The sequence below is a fragment of the Dromaius novaehollandiae genome, chromosome 16 (assembly GCF_036370855.1).
Source record: "Dromaius novaehollandiae isolate bDroNov1 chromosome 16, bDroNov1.hap1, whole genome shotgun sequence".
In the NCBI taxonomy this organism is placed as follows: domain Eukaryota; kingdom Metazoa; phylum Chordata; class Aves; order Casuariiformes; family Dromaiidae; genus Dromaius; species Dromaius novaehollandiae.
This window is the reverse complement of record NC_088113.1, coordinates 1,704,066-1,726,740: the sequence shown is the minus strand read 5'-3', so window position 1 is coordinate 1,726,740 and position 22,675 is coordinate 1,704,066. Positions and strand designations below refer to the sequence as shown.

At 46.5% G+C, this 22,675-nt stretch overlaps 1 protein-coding gene across 1 annotated transcript in view; it reads right to left on the bottom strand.

Moving 5' to 3' along the window:
• The window catches only part of AHCY (adenosylhomocysteinase), a 31,129-nt gene extending 18,843 nt beyond the window's left edge, over positions 1-12,286 (bottom strand). Inside the window, exons 1-4 of the mRNA XM_026115742.2 lie at positions 12,137-12,286; positions 10,213-10,403; positions 7,216-7,291; positions 5,230-5,382 (exon numbers count right to left, since the gene is read on the bottom strand). Of these exons, the coding sequence (XP_025971527.1) occupies positions 5,230-5,382; positions 7,216-7,291; positions 10,213-10,403; positions 12,137-12,164 (448 nt within the window). The 5' untranslated portion in view covers positions 12,165-12,286. The remainder of the gene's footprint in view (positions 1-5,229; positions 5,383-7,215; positions 7,292-10,212; positions 10,404-12,136) is intronic.
• Between the last annotated feature and the right edge of the window lie 10,389 nt (positions 12,287-22,675).

The following is a 22,675-nucleotide window of genomic DNA, read 5'->3' as shown; positions in this document are numbered from 1 at the left end:
CTCCAGCAAAATCCAGAAAATTGTTTATGCAGTTTATTAATTTTGGGGAGAGAAGAGAAAAAGGATCTAAATATTGCCACCTCCCCAGCCACTCAAGCAAATACTTTAAGAGTGAAAACTTACTATAGAAATTAAAACAAATTGCTGTAATGGCTGAGAGAGATAAAAAGGTATCCACAGTTAAGGTATGGTGAAGAACATGAAGTTTCCTTCACCAGATGTTGCCCCGACTGATCAAATACATTGTTTGGCTGACTTGGGAATGGTATTTTATATTGACCACTGCATATTTCAAGGCCCACATATGAGATACCTATAAAGCAGGATTAATAACTGGGGGAAAAAAGAAAACCAGGCATGAGCTTGGCACAGCCCAAGGACAGATGAGGAATGGAGCTAACCAGCCCTGCACCTCCAGCTGAGCAACGGGCTTTGCCCGCAACAGGCAAACAGATGAGGCCAGCCCGCAAGCCCAGCAGCAACACACTGACCCACGAGGCTGGCAGGCTCCAGAGAGGCATCCCAGGGCCAGGAAGAACAACGCGGATCCACCAAGATCTGCAGGAGCAGGCAGCCGCCAGAGGAGGGAAAGCACGGTTTCAGAGCACAGCCCTGTGCACCCCAGTCACCTGAGGGTGCCGAGTTTCTCAGAGGTAGGACATCCAAACAGGCTTTGGGACTCTGGCTCCCACGGGAAGGGACTCAGGTGCTTTGCCACGACCATGTGGGAGGAAATGCAAGCTGAAGCGACAACCAAGCCTGGCTGGAGGCCCAGGGGCGGTCATGGCCCAGGCCCAACAGGAGCACTGCAGGCAGGGCGCTAAAGGAAAGAAAGAGGAAACTCAAATTTCTACCACAGTTGAAGCAAGTGAGAAAGAATAAGCTCTGTTAAAAGTCACCTTCAAAGTTCAGGGCTTAAGCCTTCTGGAAGAGCAGCTTGCTGCATCCCCCCCCCCACCTGGCAGACACACGCCTGAGGCCTGCAGGACACCCGCTCCAGAACAGGGGAAGCAGGCACCGCCACCGCAGCCCCCCCAGTTCCTCCTGCACCCCGGCACCTGCAGCAGGCCCTGGAGCACCAGCACCCTGAGGGCAGCTCGCACTCTGCAGTAAGACATCACCGCCTAGCACCACCGGGAGAAAAGAAGCAATGAAAAGACTCACAAAGACGGGCACGAGCAAAAGCAACGTTTGGAGAACCTCCTGCACACCGAGGGAACAGAAGGAAAACTCCTACTAGCCAAATGCTCCTGTGTAGCAGTTTATCTTAAATCATCTGAACTCCTTTAGTTAGGCTAGCAACACATTCATGCTTTTCTTGGTTTAAAACCATGCTTAATGCTTTAAAAACCTGTGTACTGCCCAACCCCTAGGTGAACTACGCAAACCATGCACACTGACCACTCCAGTTTAAGTCTTCAAGTTTGACTCAAATCAGTTTTCAAAGTGGAATCTGTACAAGCAACAGATGTCTAGACAGAGTCTAAAAGACTAGGAAGGTTAGATTTCTTCACACTGAGTAGCATACCACAAATGCTACTTCTCCCACCAAAACAAAAGCTCCCAGAGAGCTCCTGGCTGAAGCCTCACAAATTACAACTCCCCAGCAGCACCGCAGTTGGCTGACCCCTTTCTAGCTTGGGAAGAGAGATCTGGCTTTGCCCTTCTGTCACTAACAGGTCAACCTGAAGCATGCCAGGTGGCTGCCCAGAACTCACTGGTCCTGAGGGAAATGAACAGAAACCAAGAGATATTAACCCTCCCTTTTTCTTCCCAGACCAGCAGTTAGAAGCACATGTACAGAGTAAATAGAGATCAGCACCTCTCCAAGGAAACATGGTTCTTGATTAGGCTGATTTGCCCCAAAGGTCTGTCTCATCACAGACCTTAAAGTCTTAGACAGCTACATTCAGCTTGGTTACATGTAGACAGAATGAGTTCAGGTTTTGGTACCTTCAAGACTTGTTTGGAGGGGCAGGACAAACTAAAGAATGTTATCTGTGGCACAGAAAAATATGGCACCTATAGCAAGTCTCCAAAAAGCAGCAATTTACCAAAAGCAGCAGTTTTCCAGTGCTACTGCCTGCATTAGGTACACTCATTCCCTTCCTGTGAAGGAAATCATCTCTGCAAGGTTGTAGCAGAGACCTCCAACTCAAAACTGCCTCCTCTCTTCTGGTCTATCTGGAGACTAAGAGACATGCACTCTCCCCTTTCTTCAAAAGCTCTCCAGGCTGACATTTCTAAGCTTAGCAGATTTTCTTTAAGATACCTTTACCCCAGAGAATCTGATGTCATGTAACTCAGCAGTTTCCCTTCCCTGACAAAGGCCTCCCTGATGCCCCAGGCAACATTTACATCTGGTCTAACCTACTTTGAAACTCTGCAGTAAGAACCACTACCTACATCACTGGTTTCAATGACCTTTTACAGAAGAGACTTAACTACACAGAAGAGCCTACAGCAAAGCAAAGATTGAACTAAACTGAAAAACCTTGCTAAGTATTCAAGCCTGCTTTGCTCTCCTTCTACCTGATAAGTGAGCAAATCTGGATTCATGGATCACAAGTGATCCAACTTTCTCAGTCCTTTCTTAAGAGCAGTCTTTTGCACAGATGCCACAGACATCCTGTGTGAGCTTGGATGGCTTTCTCCTCTGTTCAGTTCTGAAGTTTTCCCTCTTCTATCTTCAGTTATCCCAGTTTTAAGGACATTTTAGTTTAGAGGAGTAAGCCAGTAGTACAAAGTCATTCTGCCCTCTAATGGCAGGCTGGGTTAGGGGAGAGGAAAAGCATGTTGAGAATTTCCACATGCCTATTTAACAACACCATTCCTAGTTGAAGAAAACTTGAATGAACTAGAGACACCTATTTTCAACTGTTAGTTTAGTCCTGATGTGCAACTAACCTCTATTTAACTTAGAAGTGGCTGAAACATGGAAGACAGGCAGGCAGTCCCCTCAGAAATTAGGCCAGAAAACTTGTCCAATCCTTAACTGGCATATGGCACTTTCAGCTGTTCACTTCTGTGCACAGTGCAATTACATGTGCAAACATTTGCTAAATTCTCAGCTTTCCCCACATCTCAGAGGAGAATAGCATGCTGAAACATCTCCTGTGCTCAAGGTTCACTCTTTCCAAATATTGTGCCTGCTCTGCTGACATTACTGCTGGCCCTACCTCTCCCCCAAAGAGGTCATTGAACTGTGACATTAGTCTATTTTCATATGGTCATATGTGACCTTCAATATCACAAGGCCTTGATATTTATTAGCTTCTATTATCTTCAGGATACAAAAATACTGGATGCTACACAGGTGGTTGCTACATTTAAATAACCTTCACAGCACAGGGCTAAGTGCAGAGCTCAATTAAAGGAGATCAAGGCTCTACACAGTGGGCCCGTTTCAGGAAGTTTTCCCTACTTCTGAGGGGCGTTGGACTGAATAGCAAAACAGATCAAGTTCTGTCTGCTTCCAGAGATCAATCTTGATTAGTTTGCTGAATTGCCGCAAGGAGGCTTTTGATCTTACTTGACAGGTAAGACACCCAGTCTAGACTCTCTAAAAACACAGCTGAAAAGTCATTCCTGCAAGTTCAGGGAGCAACCCTAGGCACTAGGGATGTTGCTCTTGATGGCAGACCAGAGAGGGATGCAAAGACAGGAGACAATTCAACAGCCATTGCTTCACTCCACCATACTAAACTGGTCCTTGCATGACAGGAGCACAAGATAAGTAAAACAGAGGAGGGGGCTAAAGGGGAGAAAAGGGGGCAAACAGCAGGAATTCTAGATATGCGGAAGACGGCTCAGTGCAAACAACGCCAGGAGCAGGGATACAAGTGGAGATGTGTTGCATGTGCACAGCAGGGGAACAATCCTGCAGAACAGAGGATATGAACATGAAAAATACATTTTTGGGCCCATGATAATGCCAGGGAAATGAAGTGTTGCGACCGATCTTGATGTTCCTTGGTATCAAATGGCAGGAAAGCAAGAGGTCATCTAACATCAGACAGAGCCAATCTAGGAAGCAAAACAGGACTTTGATAGAAGAGGAGGGATCTGAGCATGACTGAGCAGATATCAAAGAAAATCTCAGATTATAGTTTAAATAATATCAAGTAAGGTGTTCACTGCAGAACAACTGACACCAGTCTAAGGGTGGCAGAAAGCGAAGCTGGTCTCACAGAAGCAGTTTCCTCTCTTCCTTGCCACCTACCCTGGCAAGCACAACGATGGGGAGCAATCCCAGCCTCCTACACTCGCACAACTCTATTTGTGGCCTGCCTTTTTCTAATCCCCTCCATCTTCCTCTTAAAACAGCATGAGACTCAGAACAGAGTTGATCCAGCAGGCTTCTCCAGCAACCCCACCTCCACGGACCAAGAACAAGCAGCAGTACACTTCGTGGTATATCAGTTTAGTTTCTCTGTATACACATTCCTGTTCAATTTTTTTCCACATCCTAGATCAAACATGCCCTTTGGCAACACTGGGCCTCTGTGGCTTGCAGCAGCAGTGCAGACTATATATGCTGACAGAGCTAAGGAGAAGCTGCCACAGATCAGTGTGCTACTGCAGCTTATGCCAAATTAGCTTCAGATAAATCATTTTACATAACCATGTTAGCCACACCACATGATCTATTCTCAGTTTTACTAACCTATACTTAAGTTAATAAAGCAACAAAGCAAGAGTCCCAAACCTGACTCCATCAGCATCTTTGACTGCCGACAAACTGGATAAGAGTGAATGCCTTGTAGTTTATATACTGCAGAAAACTGTCCCCTTTCCAAGAAAGGCTACAGGTTGTCATGATTTCATCCACAGGTGCACTAAGAGGATGAGGAGGAAAGAGTATTAATGTTAAAAAAAGTTAATTGCAAGCAGCAGCCATTAAACAATTCTAAAACACAGCCCATTTCCAGGAAGCTCTTAGCCCCATCAGCAGCACCACTTGTCATTTTCAGGTAATGGGCACCAAGAAGGATGGCCAGAAGGACAGGTCACAGTAGTATATTACAAAGCACAGACAGAAACGACAAATCCTGTAGGTAAGAAATTCTGGTCTTGGACTGTAAGTAATTTTTATGGATATATCACAGCCTGTTTTACACATGCCTTTCCCTCCTTTCCCCATCCCTTTTAAACAAGCAAGGAATTCCCATGGAAACCTAAATGGCCTGCCAAGAGCAGTTATGCCTGACATAACAGGCTACAAGTTACCTTTCAAAAGCTGTGGGTATTTGGTATGAACTAGGTTGGTAAGATCTCCACCGTCATCCAAAATCATGTTGAGGGGCTGCCCATCCTTGAAGTACAGTGTCTGCTCAATGCACCAGAGATATTCCTCGTCTGTCTCCCCTTTCCAGGCAAACACTACACAGAAACAAACACATACAATTAGCCAGTTTCTTACTCAGCACATAGCAAAGCAGATTGTTATCTGCACCTGGAGGCCAGAAAAGACTTCTGCATTGAGAAACAGGTATCAGCATGAGCAGAAGTGAATTCACTTCATCTTATATTCCAGGACACGAACTTCGTCAAAACTTTTAGTCTTATCTGCTCCTGTCTTATTCTTCTACATTAGGAGGGACAAGTCAAAGCAAGCTAAACCAGACTGATACCAACAATGCCGCATTTTCTCCCTTATTCCACCCTGTGTTACCAGGAATCAGAAAGAGACACTGCATATATTGACACAGGCAAATGAAAACAATGATAGCATTGGTTAGCACAACAGAAAAGAGGTATCACACTTTAGCATGAACTAAGCACCAGGTACAAGCTCTTCAGCAACCTTGAATTTAAGTTCTACTCCCCAGCAGTGTTAAAATCCAAGCTGCTGTGCCTTCTCTGCTCCTGTTAGCACATACATCTAGACCAGTACGTCTACCACCAGTAACATGCTGCAATGACTAACATGTTTTATCTAGCACTGGCAATACCTTTGCCTTTCCAGGCATTTGTATTCCCAATTTCACACTATACTTGAGTCTCAGTGGTACTCTGCTATTCAGGCACACTAACCATACAGTTTACGTACCCTAAGGTGGGACACCTGCTAAATTGCCCTGTTTTCATTATCTATACAGAAAACTTAACTCTGAGCCACAAAGAACCAATCCTGCAACTGTCCTTTCTGCAGAAACATGCATCAGTACCTCACATTGTACAAAGGATCAGCATTCCTTCAAGATCTGGTAAATTCAATATTAACAAAAAGAGTGAGGCCCACAAAGCAAGGCAGAGATCAAAAACTTAGACAAACACTCCACCCCTAAACTGCTCTTCAGCTGAATTCTGGGTGTTGTTGAGAGCAGTGAGGAAGGTGATACCAGATCTGGACAATGCCTCATGGTTCCCTGACATCGTATACCAGAGAGGCAGGAGGCAATGCCCACAGCTAGTAACAGCACAGCAGCCAAAGAAGGGACCACTCTCTTCATTACTTCAAAGTACACCACAGCTAGGAAAAGATTTGCAGCAATAGGTAATTATAAGAGAAATGGAAGACATTGCCCAAAACAGAGAATCAGGCTGTCAGAAATGAGATTTAGCATCTGCCAGCACCCAGGCTCAGGCCATGCAGTTTCTAGCATGCAGACTCATGAGGACCATACATCTTAAAGCCAAAGAAAGAGTGCAGCAGACAGCTTAATGTATTCTTGCTGATCAGCAAGAAATTGCTGTTTATCAGAAGGCAACAAAAATAAAACAGCAGCATTTTGAGAAACCACTTCAGGGATGTTAGACTGCAACACAACCGGTCTAGCCCCTGCCTTTAAAACATCTTGAACATTGACCCTGTGACTGTAACAGAGCACACTGCAGTCAGCATCTCCTCCCCAACACCAGTTAGCACCAGGCTTACTGGAAAGCACCAGACACCTGTGTCTAAACACACCTACACACCAATTTCTTTATTGCCTAGTCAGTTTAATCACCTTACTGACCAGACTTAAAGCTGCCAGGACACAACCTGGATCCATTGTAGTCTAACACAAGATCAGTCATTCTCAGGCGTGTTAGACTGTCTGATGCAATGCAGCTTGAATCAAATGTCCTCTTGTGTAACAACCACTCCTTTGATGCACTATTTCTATCCTAAAGCTTCCTCTTAAGAGCTTGATTTGTACGCAGTTTCATTTAGCTAGAATAGGCAGCACACACTTAATTCATCAGAGCCAAATTAGAACATAGACTTACCAGGGATACCAGCTTTCGCAATAGCAGCTGCCGCATGGTCCTGCGTGGAGAAAATGTTACAGCTTGACCATTGTACCTGGAAAACAACCAAAGTTGTATTTGCTGAGCAAAGTTCTGAGATATCAGACATTCTCATCCAGAAAGAGGAGTTAAAAAGGGAGCAAGAGCAGAAAGGCATATTAGTGCAAATTTCTGACCTTCTCAGTAGCTCTGCAAAGGTTACAGGAAAACTAAGTATCTAACTAGGACAGGGAGAATAATGCTACTTAGGGAGAGAGCACAATGGAGCCTCAGCTGTGCCATACATTCAGCCATCTCCTTACTTATGAGAGCTTCTACCAGACAGCCACAGCATACATTCAGCTATAGATCTGCAGCAAGTGCACAGTATGGTGGGTTTAGAAAGTCTAAGTCAAAGTTCAGATTTTCAGAAGAGCCACATAGCGAGTGTCCAGTGAGGAATGGGGACACACAGCAACACACCTGCTGGAACTCAGAAGGGTCAGAAATGCAGCTGAAATGCTACACTCAATCAACAGGCATTCTTTAAGATTATGCTCACCCAACTCCCACTCTGTGCTCCAGTCATGGAAGTTTTCCCAGCTGAGCTAAGCATTTTCCACACAGATTTCATAACTAGGCTCAGGCACCTAGAAAAGCAACAGCATGCCGCTGAGTTGCATTGAAAAGTATCTGTGTACCTATTGCAGCTCACCTAGAAAGCACTGCATCCGACAGCCACGTGCTTGAGTTCTTACTCCATCCCCTACAGGGCTGACTGGCAGGCATCTGCATGCTTACTTTTAACAAATCTTCAGGAGAGGGGGCAATAAGGTATAATCCTTCATCCTGTTTTCACACACTCATCCAATTTTATCAAGAACTGATATACTTCAGAGCAAGGCTACAGTAGCAAGCCCTGTGATTCCCCATTTGGGCCTACACAACCAGTGTTTGTTACTGAAAACCTATCTGGAAGAAGTATAGGAAAACTGAATTCATGAAGTCAAGCCCTCTCCCTCCTCACCTGCATTCTTCTGAGCTCCCACCAAGTCAGTACAGATGCCATAAAGAGGTGTCACGAAATTCAAAGTATACTGAAAACCTATATATTACTTACATTTGAAGCAAGACACAAAATAAAAGCCACTTTTCAATTCTGCATCCCCAGATCTGTAACAGCAGTTTGTGAAAATGACACAGACCCAAAAATAACTGGCATATCTCACAGGCTCAGAGACTAATATTTGTACCCTTAGAGCTCCTTGGTTACAAAAAGGATATGTTTCTGCTACCAGTTTAGAACTTGCATGGACCTGAGGCACAGAGCAATTATAGCATCCCTTTTTGGCTAGGCAAACAAAGATGTTCACTATGCTGCACAGTAAGTTACCTCCTCATTATGTAGGGTATACTTTCTTTATAGGTACTCTCCTCCCTCCCAGGCAGTGAAGTTCTGGCACAACAGATGAACCAGAGCTCAATCCAAACAGAAGTTAAAGTCTAAACCAACACGTAGACATCAGGACAAGAAGGGAGCTCACAATTAAGTCCCAAGCTAACATGACAGCACACATCTTAGAGGGGCAGCCCTAACTTACTCCTAGGGGAACCAAAAGTGTGCAGGTACTTCCCCTAATAACTTGGATGAACCCCAGAGGACACTGATTTGGTACTGTGCTTAGGCTAAAGCAGTTTGGCAATGTTTAAGCACCCAGCTGCTGCCTAGGCCAGCCATACTGGGAGACAGTAACTAAGAGGAGCAGCAAGGAGCAAATTCAGTGGCTGCTGCTCACTTTTAAATTCTGAGGGAGTAAGTTTCCTATACAGAGTAGTTAGAATCAAGCCTGGACTGTACCTCCAGGTCACAGCTCCTCCTTTTTCCAGCCTCCTTTAGCACTGCACCATTTACAACAGCAGAACAGCTCTGAACAGGCTGAAGAACACCTCCATGCAGAACAGCATGTAGCCTACGAGCACCTAGACCAATCCCACACTTTTTGAGGAAATGCTTTAACCTTTAGGTTGTTACAGAAAAGAGCTTCCCCTTCTCCCAGTGCCTTTTGATCAGTGTGACACTGATGAACTCTTAACCACTTGGGCACCTACTCTCAGGAGGGAGGCATCCAGGCTCTAGATTCCACACAGGCAGAGATACTTCTGGGCAGCCTAGGTTCAGGCAGCTAGACTTTAGGGAGAAGGGATTTCAGATGAAATACTGTGCTTAGCATAATCCATCATCAAGCTCCAGTCAGCTCCCTGCTCAGCAGGAAAGCTGTGTGGGTTGTGCTAAGATGTCCCGCTCTCCCCTCATTCCCAGTATGACGTTTGGACTTCATTCTGCAAGCCAGGCACAGGGCATGATGCAGTAGATGGCTTATAAGCACCTCAGCCTTTAATACAGACCAAGGTAACTGGTCCAAAGTCACACGGTGCATTTGGAGTCAATGGAGTCCATGACCCCAATCACTAAACCACAGTCTCCCTGTTGTTTTCCTGCACAGCTCAAGGGCCAGCAGGAGCTCTCAAATGGCTTCATTAGTTTTTGCTGAGTTTACCAGGACATGCCATGGTTTTTAATCCATGTTAATCTGCGCTGGAGGCAGTCACCACAGATTCAGCATTACCAGCATACCAGCAACAGCAGTGCATGCCTGAGCACAGCACAACTGTGTAGGCACAGCTTTTGGCACAGCTCCTCAGGGTGCTGTACAGACAGCCGCTCACAGGCCAGAGGGGGTTGCTGAAGCTACCAACCCTGCCCTGGATTTCCTGGGCACTCAGGAAGATGCAGTTTGCCTGCAACCCAAGGGCACAGGCAGTCCAGGCAACAAGCCTTTTGCTGAAGGAATGAAGAGGTAAGCCATCCACCTGGAGACTGCAGTGTGGTCTCTTTTGAGAAGTGCAGAAATTTGCCAGGATCCCCTAGGGTAGTTACATAAACAGAAGCAGCACCCTAGGAGAGCACACTGAAGGACAAACTCAAAGACACTTTACCTCAGCTCCCAGCTCTATAAGGGTCTCTATGAGAACTGCCGTCTGCACAGTCATATGAAGGCAACCTGCGATACATGCACCTTTCAGTGGCTTCGACGCAGCATACATCTCCCGCATCTTCATCAGCCCCGGCATCTCATTCTCTGCGATCTCAATGGCCTTGCGACCCCAGTCAGCAAGGCTGATGTCAGCTGCAAGCAAAGGAGGACAGCTGTTGGAGCTTAAATAGCTGAGGCTGTGGTATCTATTCACACACTTGCAGACAGCACCAGCTGCAACAGCTGAACCGGACACTGAACAGCTGGGGGACAGTTGAGGGAAAACCAGACCCCATCCCTGTCACTCCCTGATTTTGTACTTTGGGACAGAGGCTTTCAAAAGTAGTTTAGACCACACTGTGACCTAATGTTCAGAAGCCCTGAGGCTCGATAATTCAGTAGGCCCTTAGCCTTAAGCACCCCTCCTTACAGATACCACCCAATGCCTGACACTTCTTAACAAAATTTACTTCCGTAAAGTAATGAAATATACTTCCTGTATAGCAGTAGCTTCCCTACAGAAAACATGCAGGGCATACTCCCCACCAAGGCCTCCAGGCGCTGAACCCAGCTCCCCCCCCTTCCTTCCCCATAAATAAATAAGCTTCAGTGTTCCTAGGCCCTTTGCTCCACAGAGATGATTTTCCAGGCACCTGGAAAATTCTAGTCTTAACCTTGTGAAAAGAATCTACAGTAGAAAAATTCACCAGAAACTTTAAAAAAAGACATTTTCAACAGTCTAGCTAAGGGTAGAAAACACAGCTCCCACAGCAGATCTCTAAGTCAAGCCTTACCTACAAAGGCAATAGGCTAAGCAGCTAATGCCTGGGTGCACCATATGGCAGCACTAGCCAGTGCTAAATGTCACTGTTACCTGGTTACCTCATCCAGAGAGGCTTTTCTGGGGCTTCCTAGTTTGACTAAGAACTCAGTCAGTTTTCTTTCAGCTACCTAGCAGACACAATCCATTCAAAGCGCTGAGGAAAACTACGACCTCTGAATCTGACTGCCTGGTTTAACACAGACGAAATAATTGCATTTTGTTCCAGAATGAAGCCTAGGGGCCACTGAAGCCATTGCCTACGCTTTAGCTGACTGTTGCATGATCTTTATGCCAATGGGGAACACCAAAAAGGCCCAGGAAGCAGAAGGACCACAGAAATCACAAGGGAGGGGTTTCTTAAAACTCATCCCTGTTAAGGGCTCAGCTGCTGAAAAAAGCTCTGTGCCATTTTGGGTTCACAGCCCACATTCCTTCCTCAAAGGTGAATTCCTTGGGTATTTGAACCTTATGGCCAGAAGCTCTTTTCTTTGAATTTAGTCTTCGCAGAACACACAATGCTTTTTTGGGGGAAAAAAACAGGTTTTTATGAAGCTCTATATTTAGAAAAACGCCAAAATCTTTAGAGAAATGCACAACACAGCTCTCTGCTTTAAAGACACCCTCCTATTCGGGGCGGAGGCGCCCCCAGGGCAGGGCTCCCGCAGGCAGGCAGGGGCGGGGGGGCTGCAGCAGGCAGGAGCCCGCGGGCCGCTCGCCCCCTGCGAGGGCGGCGGCGCCCGGGCTCCCGCGGCTCGGCAGAAAGTGACAGCGGCCGCCCGCCGCCCGGCCGGCCCTCCCGCCGCTCCCCGCCGGCGCACGAAGGCTCCCCCAGCGCCTTATTTTCAAGGCTTCCGTGGCGGGGGCCGCGCTCCGCCCGCCGCCCCCGGCGCGGCCGCACGGCAGCTGCCATCTTCCCGCCCGCCGCGCTCCACGCCGCGGCGGCCACAGCGCGCCCCGGCCCGGCGCTCCCAGGGCCGCGGCAGGCCGCGCCCGGCGCAGCGCGCCTTCCCCAGCGCGGCCCGGGCACCGCGGAGCCGCCGGGCCGGGCCGGGCCCGCACTCACCCACTTTGTACGGCAGCTTGTCCGACATGCCGGCGGGCAGCGCGGGCCGCGGCAGCGCACAAGAGGAGGCAGCGGCAGCCCCGAGCGCGCTTTAAAGAGAGGCGGCGCCGCCGCTGGGGGCGGGACCGCGCCGCGCCGCCACGTGCGCGCTCCGCGCCGGCGGCCGAGCCGAGCCGAGCCGGGCCGAACCGAACCGAGCCGGGCCGAACCGAACCGAACCGGGCCGAGCCGAGCCGCCTCTAGAGCACTGCGAGGCGCAGCCGAGGCGGGTCGGCCGGGGTGCTCGGCCCCGGGGGCCGAGCCTGGCTGCGCCTCGCGCGCTGGGCTGCCCCGCCGCCCCCAGCGAGCCCACGGGCCCCCCCTCGCTCCCCTCGGGGCCAGGATGAGCCGCAGAGAGCGGCCCCCTCCCCGGCCCCGCTGCGGCCTCGGATGCTCCCTCTGCCCCCGGAGCCAGAGTGCGCCCCAGGCCCACGGGCAGGGTGTGGCACCGGGACAGGCCTGAGGCCCTCCCCAGCTGTGCCAGAGCCCGCTGAGGAGCCACCCAGGGCCGGAGCAGGCTCCAGGGCAGCACCAGGGCTGGCCTTGGAGCCCACCAGTACCAGAGCTGGGCCAAGCACAGTGCCAGGGCAAGCCTTGGAGCACCCTGGTACCAGTGCTGGGCCCAGGGCAGTCCTTGGAGCTCCCTGGTACCAGACCAGGCCCTAGGGCAGGCATTGGACCCCCCTGGTACCAGGGCAGGCCTTGGAGCCCTCTGGTACCAGAGTAGGTGCCAGGGCAGGCCTCTGAGCCCCCCAGTATCAGAGCAGACCACAGGGCAGGCCTTGGGGCCCCCCCAGAACCAAAGCGGGCCGCAGGGCAGTGCCAGGGCAGGCCTTGGAGCCCCCGGTACTAGAGCAGGCCCTGGCACCCCGTGGTACCAGACCAGGGCCTGGGGCAGCCTCTGAGCCTCCCCCCGCCCCAGTACCGGAGCAGGCCCAGGGCAGGCCTTGGATCCCCCTGGTGCCAGCCCAGGGCAGCGCCGGGGCAGGCCTTGGAGCCCCTGCTACCACTGCAGGCGCTTCGGCAGTGCCTGGGCAGGCCTCAGAGCCTCCCAGTAGCAGAGAGGGCCCCAGGGACTCGTTCCCCAGGTACCAGAGCAGGGCCACGGAGCCGCTGCAGGCACTGACGAGGCAGCACAGCCCGGCCTGCTCTCCTGCGACGGGCTTCTCACAGGGCAACCTCTTCTGTGAGCCTCTCCCCACGGTGCCGTAGTAGCGAAACGGCGCGCTGCTGGTGCGGAGGCATGCCGCTGCCGTCACTGAGTCACTTCTGCCTGAACCTTGGACTTGGTTGGAGCACGTCCTTGTTGCCAGCCTCCAGCGAACGAGCCAGTTTGCAGGTGCAGGGAGAGAACAGATCAGGCCGGCCTGCCGGCTGCCACGACACAGTCTCTGTCCACAGCAGTAAACAATGCTGGCTATGCCAGCGGGAGGCAAGGCCTTTTTTCAGCCTCATCTAGAGGCCACGTGTACATTGGCTTTGTTCTTACTGCTGCTCTAACACATGAAGCACATTTTTGACAAGTCTCAGTCATAAACTGGGGAGAATTTTGCAACCACTATGTTATATAATAGGTTCACCTCTTCTTTTATCAGTGTAATATTTACAAGCAGATGAGGATTTCCTCATACTTACTCAGAAATTCTCACTTAATTGTTTTGCAAAGTTTGAAATAATCCTCTCAGTGGATCAGCGCAGAGTTTGTCTCTGCTCCCTGTATCTGAGGTTCAGTGTTTGTTACCTGAGCAGCAATTTATCTTCTGTGACTGGTCCTACGGAGAGCAGTTCAAATAGAGATACAGAAGTCCCAGTGGGAAACCTGTAGTTATATAGCCAGTATATGTGCAAGTGCTAATATTCATGTTTGATGTTCAGAGCGCTAGCAGGCCACATCATCACATCTGATGCCGTACCAAGCAGTTATGTAAGTCAGAAGGTCCCCAGGGGAGTAACAGGCCAGTTCTTCTGGGACAGGTTCACCTAATTCAGTCATGCCTTCCTCTTTCCAGGCAAGGCAGCAATAGGGAGGTAATTTGTTGGTGTACATTACTAATAATGCTTTGTCACTGCTCCAATACACTGGTTCACACCCATGGGACAGCAGTTTAGGTTCTGGTAGTTCCGCACCCACTACCCAGACACCTACACCAAGGTTGTACCTGCTAGCAGGATGCAGCTTCTGCATGCCTCTGCATGCCCGCCTCTGCAGACATGTAAATGAGGAACTTCCCAACAGCTCTATTTTGTATAATGTGGCCTAAAGGCAACAAAACACCCCACATACGCCTCACATTAGATGTCAGCCCACAGCCTCCCCAGCAAACCTGATTGTCAGTTTGTCAATTATAGCAAATGTCTTTATGCAGTATCCCACAGCAACCCCTACACATAAAATGTCCTTCCTAAATTAATCAGCAAGGCCAGGACAAAGACATCATTTCATACAACTCCTACTAATTTGAGGTCAAGACATGCTTCCCTGTGACGGCTGAAAAGAACCAGCCACCTGACTACAGATATGCCAAAGTGTGGGTGGTCAGAGTTGGTATGTATTTATTAAATGAGGACAGTTCAGCCCCACCTAGAATGAAGATGCTCCACCACTTGACAAAATATTTCCAGTTGTTTATAACTATGCCTAAGGAGTATTTGAAGACAAGTCAAGTTAGCTGCCTTGTTTGCCTTGACCCTTTGATTTAAAAGATAAAGATAAAAGAGAGAAAAGATAAAGACCTGATATCATCGCATTCTATTGTATCTTAATTTAGTAAGTCAGTGCCTCAACTATTCATGTACACCCTGTGTCCCCTTATTGTTGCTGTCGCTGGTGGATTTGGGACACCAGATGGCACAAGATAGGTATGAAATGGCAGGGACTAGGATGGAGTGAAGCAGAGGGAACAGGGAAAGGAACAGAGGAGTCCAAAAAGCACTCTGTAGCAGAGAACATGAAACAATAGCAGGATGTTTTTCGTGTTATACATCCTGTTACTGTTGCATTTATTGCAGTAATTCAAACAGGGAGGCTCTGGGCTGTAAATTTAAATATCTCAGAGTCACTGAAAAGCTGTGAAACTCAGGGAAAAAAAGCTTTTTCTTCATGATAAGCATATGACAATTGAAGAATTGTATTTAAAAAAAAGATTGGGCTCAAAAGCCTTGGTTAGGAAACACTGTAGATTTCAAGACTAGAGAAAACATCCGTCTAAACTTCTGTGTAATACAGGTGATATTTCATGCAGGTACTCTATACTAAGATAGTTAATTGCCTGACTAGGGCAAATTATACATTATATACATTATAATAAACATATGCAATCTGAGAGCATCTTTTATAAAAAGAATGCCATTATTTGTTCAGCAGGATTCTCACGGGATAGTGCACTGGGATGGCCAGTGTTGAGTGTGAATTAGAAGTATGCAGCAAATGAGGCTGTTGTCTGTAGGATTTCATTTGTCACAGCAGGTAGAAGATGTGTATCATATAGCGGTAAGAATAGTCATACAGCTAAGGAGTGCTGTGGGAGCATGGAGAACGGTGTTCTACCCCTACCTCAGCCAAGCACCCCTTTGTGGCACTGGCTCAGTCTCTTAGGACAGGCTTTGTGTGAGCAATCATTAATTGAATATTCCTCATTTTCTAGACACCTGCATAAAAAGACCTGACACCACATTTTATTTGGCACACAGGTTCAAGCCCTTGCCTGACTCCAGCTTCACAGGCTTTATGTAAGCTTGAGAGGCAGCAAGGGGAGAAAGCCTGACTCACACGTACTTACAGATCAGCCCACAGCATCTAACCCACACTAGCTACCATGTAGCCTGTCACCACTCCCCATGATGTCAGGTGGCTGATAAAAGTCATACAATCTCTCATCACTGCAGGCCACAAAGGCAGAGGTGATATGTGGGATGCCCAAGGTCAGGCTGTCCTTAGGATCAGGTTGCTGGACACAATGCGCCCAAGCTACAGGCATCCTGGAGCCTATGAGGAGCAGGCTATGCTCCTTCCTATTCCTTAGTCAATGTTCTGCCAGGCAGTGTGGACTGAAGTCCAGAGTACATCACTGAGCTTAGAAAATGCTGCACAATTCTAAATACTCTGACAAATCAAACCCCGTGTGTCTCAAAGTGGTACCTGCAAGCAGTGAGAACATTTGATGTTATATTCTGTACCTCAGTTTTTCCTTACCTGTAAAAAAAGACGATGATGCCACTTACCCACAAACTCACACGCATACTGCAAAAATAAATTCATTTCTGTCTATGAAGCACTAAGATATTGTGATTCAGGAGCACCCTTAAGAAAATGAATGTTGTTTTATTCTGCATAGAGGTTTGATGAGAAGCAGTAAAGAAGAATCCTCATACTGAATGAGGCATATAAAGTAGGTGTTGGGTAACTACTATTTCACCAAGCACAAACCATTCTGCACAGTAAGGCAGAGAGAGTGTCTGATGATCCAGTTAGACTGTATGATGGTAAATGTCACAAGGTGCTTAATGAAGGTCATGAGAGTGACTGACATCTACTAAGTAAACCACTTTGTTCTGTAGGCTTTATGTTCCCTTAGCCAGAGCCAACAGTAGGTTTGTGAAGGCCCCAGCCAGCAGTTGAAGGTTGTAGCAGCCTTCTTAGATGCACTCTGGCTAACTTGCACTGCTTAGTGGGGGTCCCATGTGGTCTACAGCCTTTGTTGTTCATGTTTAAATTGGCTTTTAACATGAGGCTGCTGTAGATAGCATATACATATGTTCACAGTACTCAAAAATATATTACAGCTCAGGCTGTGAGTAAGCTTTCCCTACCTGCCTCCAGCATAAAATCTCTGAGACACATTGCCATATGTGTTTGCGCAAAGTGCTTCATAATTTGGTTTCACATTCGCTATCATCTTGTGCAGCAATATAGATAAAAACAGCAGGGTTCAGCTATGAGTTATACTAGCTCAATCCACAGAAGCATTTATATCACTGCAACTATCAGTAACATTATTATGATTATACCATTTGTCCCAATGATGTTAAATTCAACACACTCCAGATCCACCACAGCTGACTTTCTCCTGGTATGTCCCTGGTAAAGACTTCTGCACTTTCCAGGTTCTGATTTTGTGTATATGGTGCCATCCACTTTCCATCATTAACTCCCCAACAGAGGGCAGAAAGAGCCTTTGATTTGAGTTCCTTGTGAATGAGAACTATCAACATTTTAGGTAAGAGTTTGCTTATGACTAAGCTAGTGCCTTCTGGGAGGAGTATGTTGGTCCAAGGATTTAAAGTAGGCTATGTTTTTGTTGCAAGAACACCAGAGATTATTTGCCTGAAAACTTGTAGTCTCTACACCCAGGGTGGGCAAGAAATGAAACAAGAACTAGAAGAAAATAGATGAACTAGCGTGAAGGGAAGTTTGGACTAATTCTTTCTCTTGCCTCTTATTTTCCCTATGCCACCAACAGGAGAAAAACAACCAATTTTTGTTGCTTAGACAAACCCTGTGGCCAGCCTAAGTTACACAAGAAGCTGGTTCGGTCCCTGACAGCTTTGCAGCTCTGGGTTGGTGGTAAGTCAGTGAAACGTCATCTTCACGTCCCTCTCACCGTTGTAAAAAGCATGAACATAACATGAACTGAGGACCAAGCCCTGAGCCTTGTAGAACAAGTTTAGGCAAGTAAATTCTCTGTTAATCCAGCCTGGGAAATCATGAGAACTGTATCTGGTATGTTAATGGCATGTGATGGGACTGGTATAGCAACCTTCGTGCTCCATGCTGTTACTCACCTTAAATTTGCAACTCAGCTGTGCAGGTACTTGGTGTACTCAGAGCATAAGAAAGGCTGGATAAAATAAATGGAATGAATGAGCAAAATTGTCCATAAACAAGGGATATTCAAAGCCTGGACCTGTAGTTTCCGTGCAGTCCAAGACCAGGGATTTGGTTCAGAGTTCTTGTCCAGAAGGGTAATGCTGCAGCAAAAAGGGACAAAGGGACTTAGTGAGACACACAACTCGACCTCTTGCTTGACAGAATTTAGAGCTTGGGTTGTTTTGTTCTTTTTAGTGGATGGGAGGAGGTCAAGGAGTTGGAATATAGGGGCATTGGGATATCCTGATACTAGGGACTACAGGAGGTAAGGAAGGTACAGACTCCTGAAACTGATGCATAGACACTTACTGAACTCATAATGGAAAAGGTTCCCATTGGCTTTATTTGGCTTTGGATCAAGCCCCAAGTATTTAAATAGAAGGGTCTCTCTTTGCATTAGTTTTGACATTACGTAGCTTTCTATCACCACCTGTTCTGGTCTAAAATGCAAGCTGATTTATACTAGAACAATTTGCAAGGAGGTAAACCACTCAGGCGATGAGTCAGACTTTTTGATGTAGATAATTTACAACTGTATAAATGAGGGAGGTTGTTAGGGTGGGACAGAAATAAATCAGGGTCTAAACAAGATAAAAGTTTCCTCTCTGTTATCATCTCCATTTCAAAAACACTTCTCAAGGAACTTGGTAGAAAGAGGCATCCAACTTGCACAGAAACTGAGTAAATCCATGTGTTCTAGTCCTTTGAAAGTCCTAGGTGTAGCATTCAGAGAGGAAGGCTGTAAGTGGGACCAAGGGGTGCCTGTGGGTACCCTGCATGTCTACCGTGCTGAATCACTACTGGCCCAGCCAAAATGAAGACTGCCTGCAAGGCCGCTGTGTAGACAAGAGCTGGGCAGAGCTGTCACTTAAAGAACACATGGTATGCGTCAACATTTCCCCGTATCAGTATGTGATGTCTTTTTCTAAAAAATCCCCAAGAAATCTATGTTATCATGTTCTTCAGTCCAGGGTGAAATAATGTTCAGCCTTCTGTGTGGGGAGGAAAGAAACAATTTTCCCAGTATCTTGTCCTTCCTTTAAAACATACCCCTATCTCAGTTGTGTCATTTCCGTTCCCAAGACACTTAATCATTCCCTCCCCGTTCTTTGGTTATGCACTGGAGAGCAATTGAGCAATAAAATATTTAATTAAATAGCCACATGTCTTTGTTTTACCCTTTTATTAGGTTACCTGGACATAATAATAGTCTCTCACCAGCCTTGAGGGCTTTGTTCTTTTTTTCTGCAGATAACAGGAAGTAATTTATCTTTTCCTATTAATACTTTTCTATATCCCAAGTCAAAGTTATCAATTCAGATTTTAAAGGCAGTTAGAAAGAGACACACTCTGACATGGTTTTTTAATCTTCATGAGGGAAATCATGAGTTCAGACTCCAATAACAAGGCAGAACAACAAAAATTTTCTTTTCAAGGATGGTAACTTCAAAACAAGAAGTCTGATTTTAAAATATTAATCACTTGCTGGAATAATTAGCTACCTGACAAAGACTGTGGAAGACTTATTTATAAGAAGACTTATTTTACAGTTGTTTATAAAGTGCTTTAAAATCTGATAATGAAAAATGCTGTGAAAAATAAAATATTCACGTGTTCATTAATCACCAGCTTTACAAAGCCTTAAGTCAGGCAGAAGTGTTAAGCCACTGTTAAAGATTTAAAATAGCTCATCAGCTAATGGATGTTGGTGACATCTGATGACTACGCAATACTCATTGTGTGATGTTTGCTTGAGGCTGTGTCTATCCCCAGGTGGGTAAGCATCCACACTACCAAAACTGCTTCCATGGGCAGATGGTCACTGTGGTCTCTTCAGTACCAGGACTGGCTTTATGTTATCAACTTATTTAGCATTAGTGGATGGAGGTCCTAACCCATGGTGGACAAAAACCTCATGAAACTCAACAATGACAAAAGCACAGTCCTGCCCCTGGGAGGAATAACCGCATGCAGCAGGACATGTTGGGGGTGACTGCCTAGAGCAGTTCTATGTAAGAGGCTCTGGGATCTTGCTGGACAACAAGTCGAGCCGAAGTCCAGTGTGCCACTGTGGCAAAGGCAGCTGACCACATCCTGGGCTGCATTAGCAAGCATGCAGCCAGCAGGGTGAGGGAAGGGATCCTTCCTTTTTAACTGGTGGTGGTAAAATCCCATCTGCAGCAATGTGTCCGGTTTCAGCTCCCTAATATAAGACAGACAGTCATACTGGTACTAGTCCAGCAGAGGCCACCAAGACGGTCAGGGCTGGAGCACAGGATATAGGAGAGGTTGAGACAGCTGCACCTGTTCAACTGGAGAAGAGAAGGTGAAGGGGGATCTTACTGCTGTCTGCAACTGCCTGATGGGAGGGTGCAGAGAAGACAGAGCCAGATTCTTCATGGAAGTGCACAGGGACAGGACAAGAGGAACAAGTAAAAGTTCCTACAAATGAAATTCCTGATTAGAAATAAAGAAAAATGTTTTCAGTATATGGGTAGTCAAACACTGGACCAGGAGCACAGAGAGTCTGTAGCATGTCCATCCTTGGAGATGGTGAAGTCTCAGCTGGACAAGGCCCTGCGTGACATTATCTAAGTTGGACCTAGTTTGAGCAGGGGGTTGGCCTAGTGCTTCCAGAGACCCCTTCCTACCTAAATTATTCTGTATTTCTGTGATTCTGTGTCTGGATTTACATGTGCTTCACTAACATTAAAACAAAAATAAAAAATTGAGCATTAAACACTTGCCAAAGAGTTGAGAAATCTGGATCCCCATTCCAACTCTGCCAGTGACTTGCTGTGCAATCTTGAGTAAATTACATAGTCTTGGAAGGAATAGGTTTGTCATCTGTGAGGTCCATGGGGACCTGTCAGCTGGGAGTGGAAAATGGGAGTGAATGAAGGCAGAGTCCATATTAGGAGAGGGGATCCCATACTCGCAGGACCGGAGAATAAGATAGAGGTCCAGTGCTTCTGTTATGGGATCTAGTCCCAGCCCCCTAACTGAAAGATCCTGGGGCTTAGCAGAATCAGAGAGAGCGATCCCCATTTACAGACTCCTGTTCAAAAATCTAATAGAATCGTAATACTTCAGTGATACTGCAGCATTTTTTATTACCACAACATGAAAGATTCAAACATGGAAGTGATTCATACAACTCTATACAACACAGATGCTTATCCTGAGTGGTTTCCCAGTCAACTCCAAGCACCAAAGGCACTAACCCACTGTGCTAGCTATGGCTGTAACAACATAGTTAAGACCATGTTAGTGATTTGAATATTATTATTTACAGTAGCGTCTAGAGGCCCAACTGAGAAAAAATGCTGTATATATTTTGCTATGCCACAGGAAATAATCTCTCTCTCAGAGACCTTAAAATCTACATAGATAGGACTGACAAAGAATGGAAAAAATATTATCAGCCATCTGTATTATCTCTCAGAAAATAATTCACAGAAGCATTGTTTGACCATTGTTTGACCAAGCCTAGGAAATGTGAAGAGCTAAAAGGTATACACAGCTTTCCCAAACTCCTTTTTACGAGATCATTCTGTTGTTGCAAACTTTCCCAGTCTGTTGGAGTTTTTAGCAGTCAAAAGGAAGTTACGGTAGAGAACAGCAAGAAAATTCCATCCTGAGTATCTTGCAGTGATCGCAACCTTAAGTATACGAAAAAAACCAACCAAACAAAATAATTCTTTTCCTTTCCCCAATTAAGTAAATAAAGCAGCAGAAAAGTAAGGAACATACGAAAGAATAGATAAAATCTTGGATACGCAGCTCTTCTGCTGCTCCATTAGATTCATCTGTGCTTGTCACATTGTTCTAGTGTTAATTCATTATTTGATGTTGTAGTTCACTGACAGAGCATGACTTTTAACAGGGAAAATGATCTCTGGAAGAGTCTGAATGTGAAGATTGCATTAAGTTCATCTTGTCCTGGCAAACGAACTAATCAGTAGTCTGTGCACCTGGAATGTGTTTTCTTTCTCATTAATTTTACAGAGCAGCCAGCACCAATGTAACTTGATTTGAGGTATCAGCAGGCTAAAAAGATTAGGGTTTCTGAAGTTGAACAGTAACACTTTTCTGAAATGCCAGTTACAAAAGGAGGAAAAAAAATCTTACAGAGGAAAATCGAGCAGCGTACTTGAAAAGAGCCACTGGTTGTTATTAATCTACCTCTGCTTTAGCAACTTGAACCTTGGAAACCTAAAAATCAGCAAGATAAAAATAGAGACTGCAAGTGGCCAAGATGCCCAAGCCATATATGCACATCTATTGAAGTCTATAGGAGTCACACATACACGTGTTTGTGACAGCATTTAGCTTTTTGCTGCAAACACTGAACTTCCACTAAAGTCAAAAAGAATTCAGATCGCTGGGGAAATGCTCATAGTATAACCAGCTGTCATGTTCCTACAGTTCTGGGAATCAAATTATAGATACTCTGCAAAAACTAGCTTAATGTTATATATCAGTTGTGGGACAGAACAAATACACCATAAAGGAGACCCAGCTCTGCAGATGTGGAACTCCAGCTAAGATCGACAATAACGATGTGCACCTCAGCAATGGATGAGAGATGACTACTTATATAGATGATGCATGAGAAAGAAACTCCACATGTG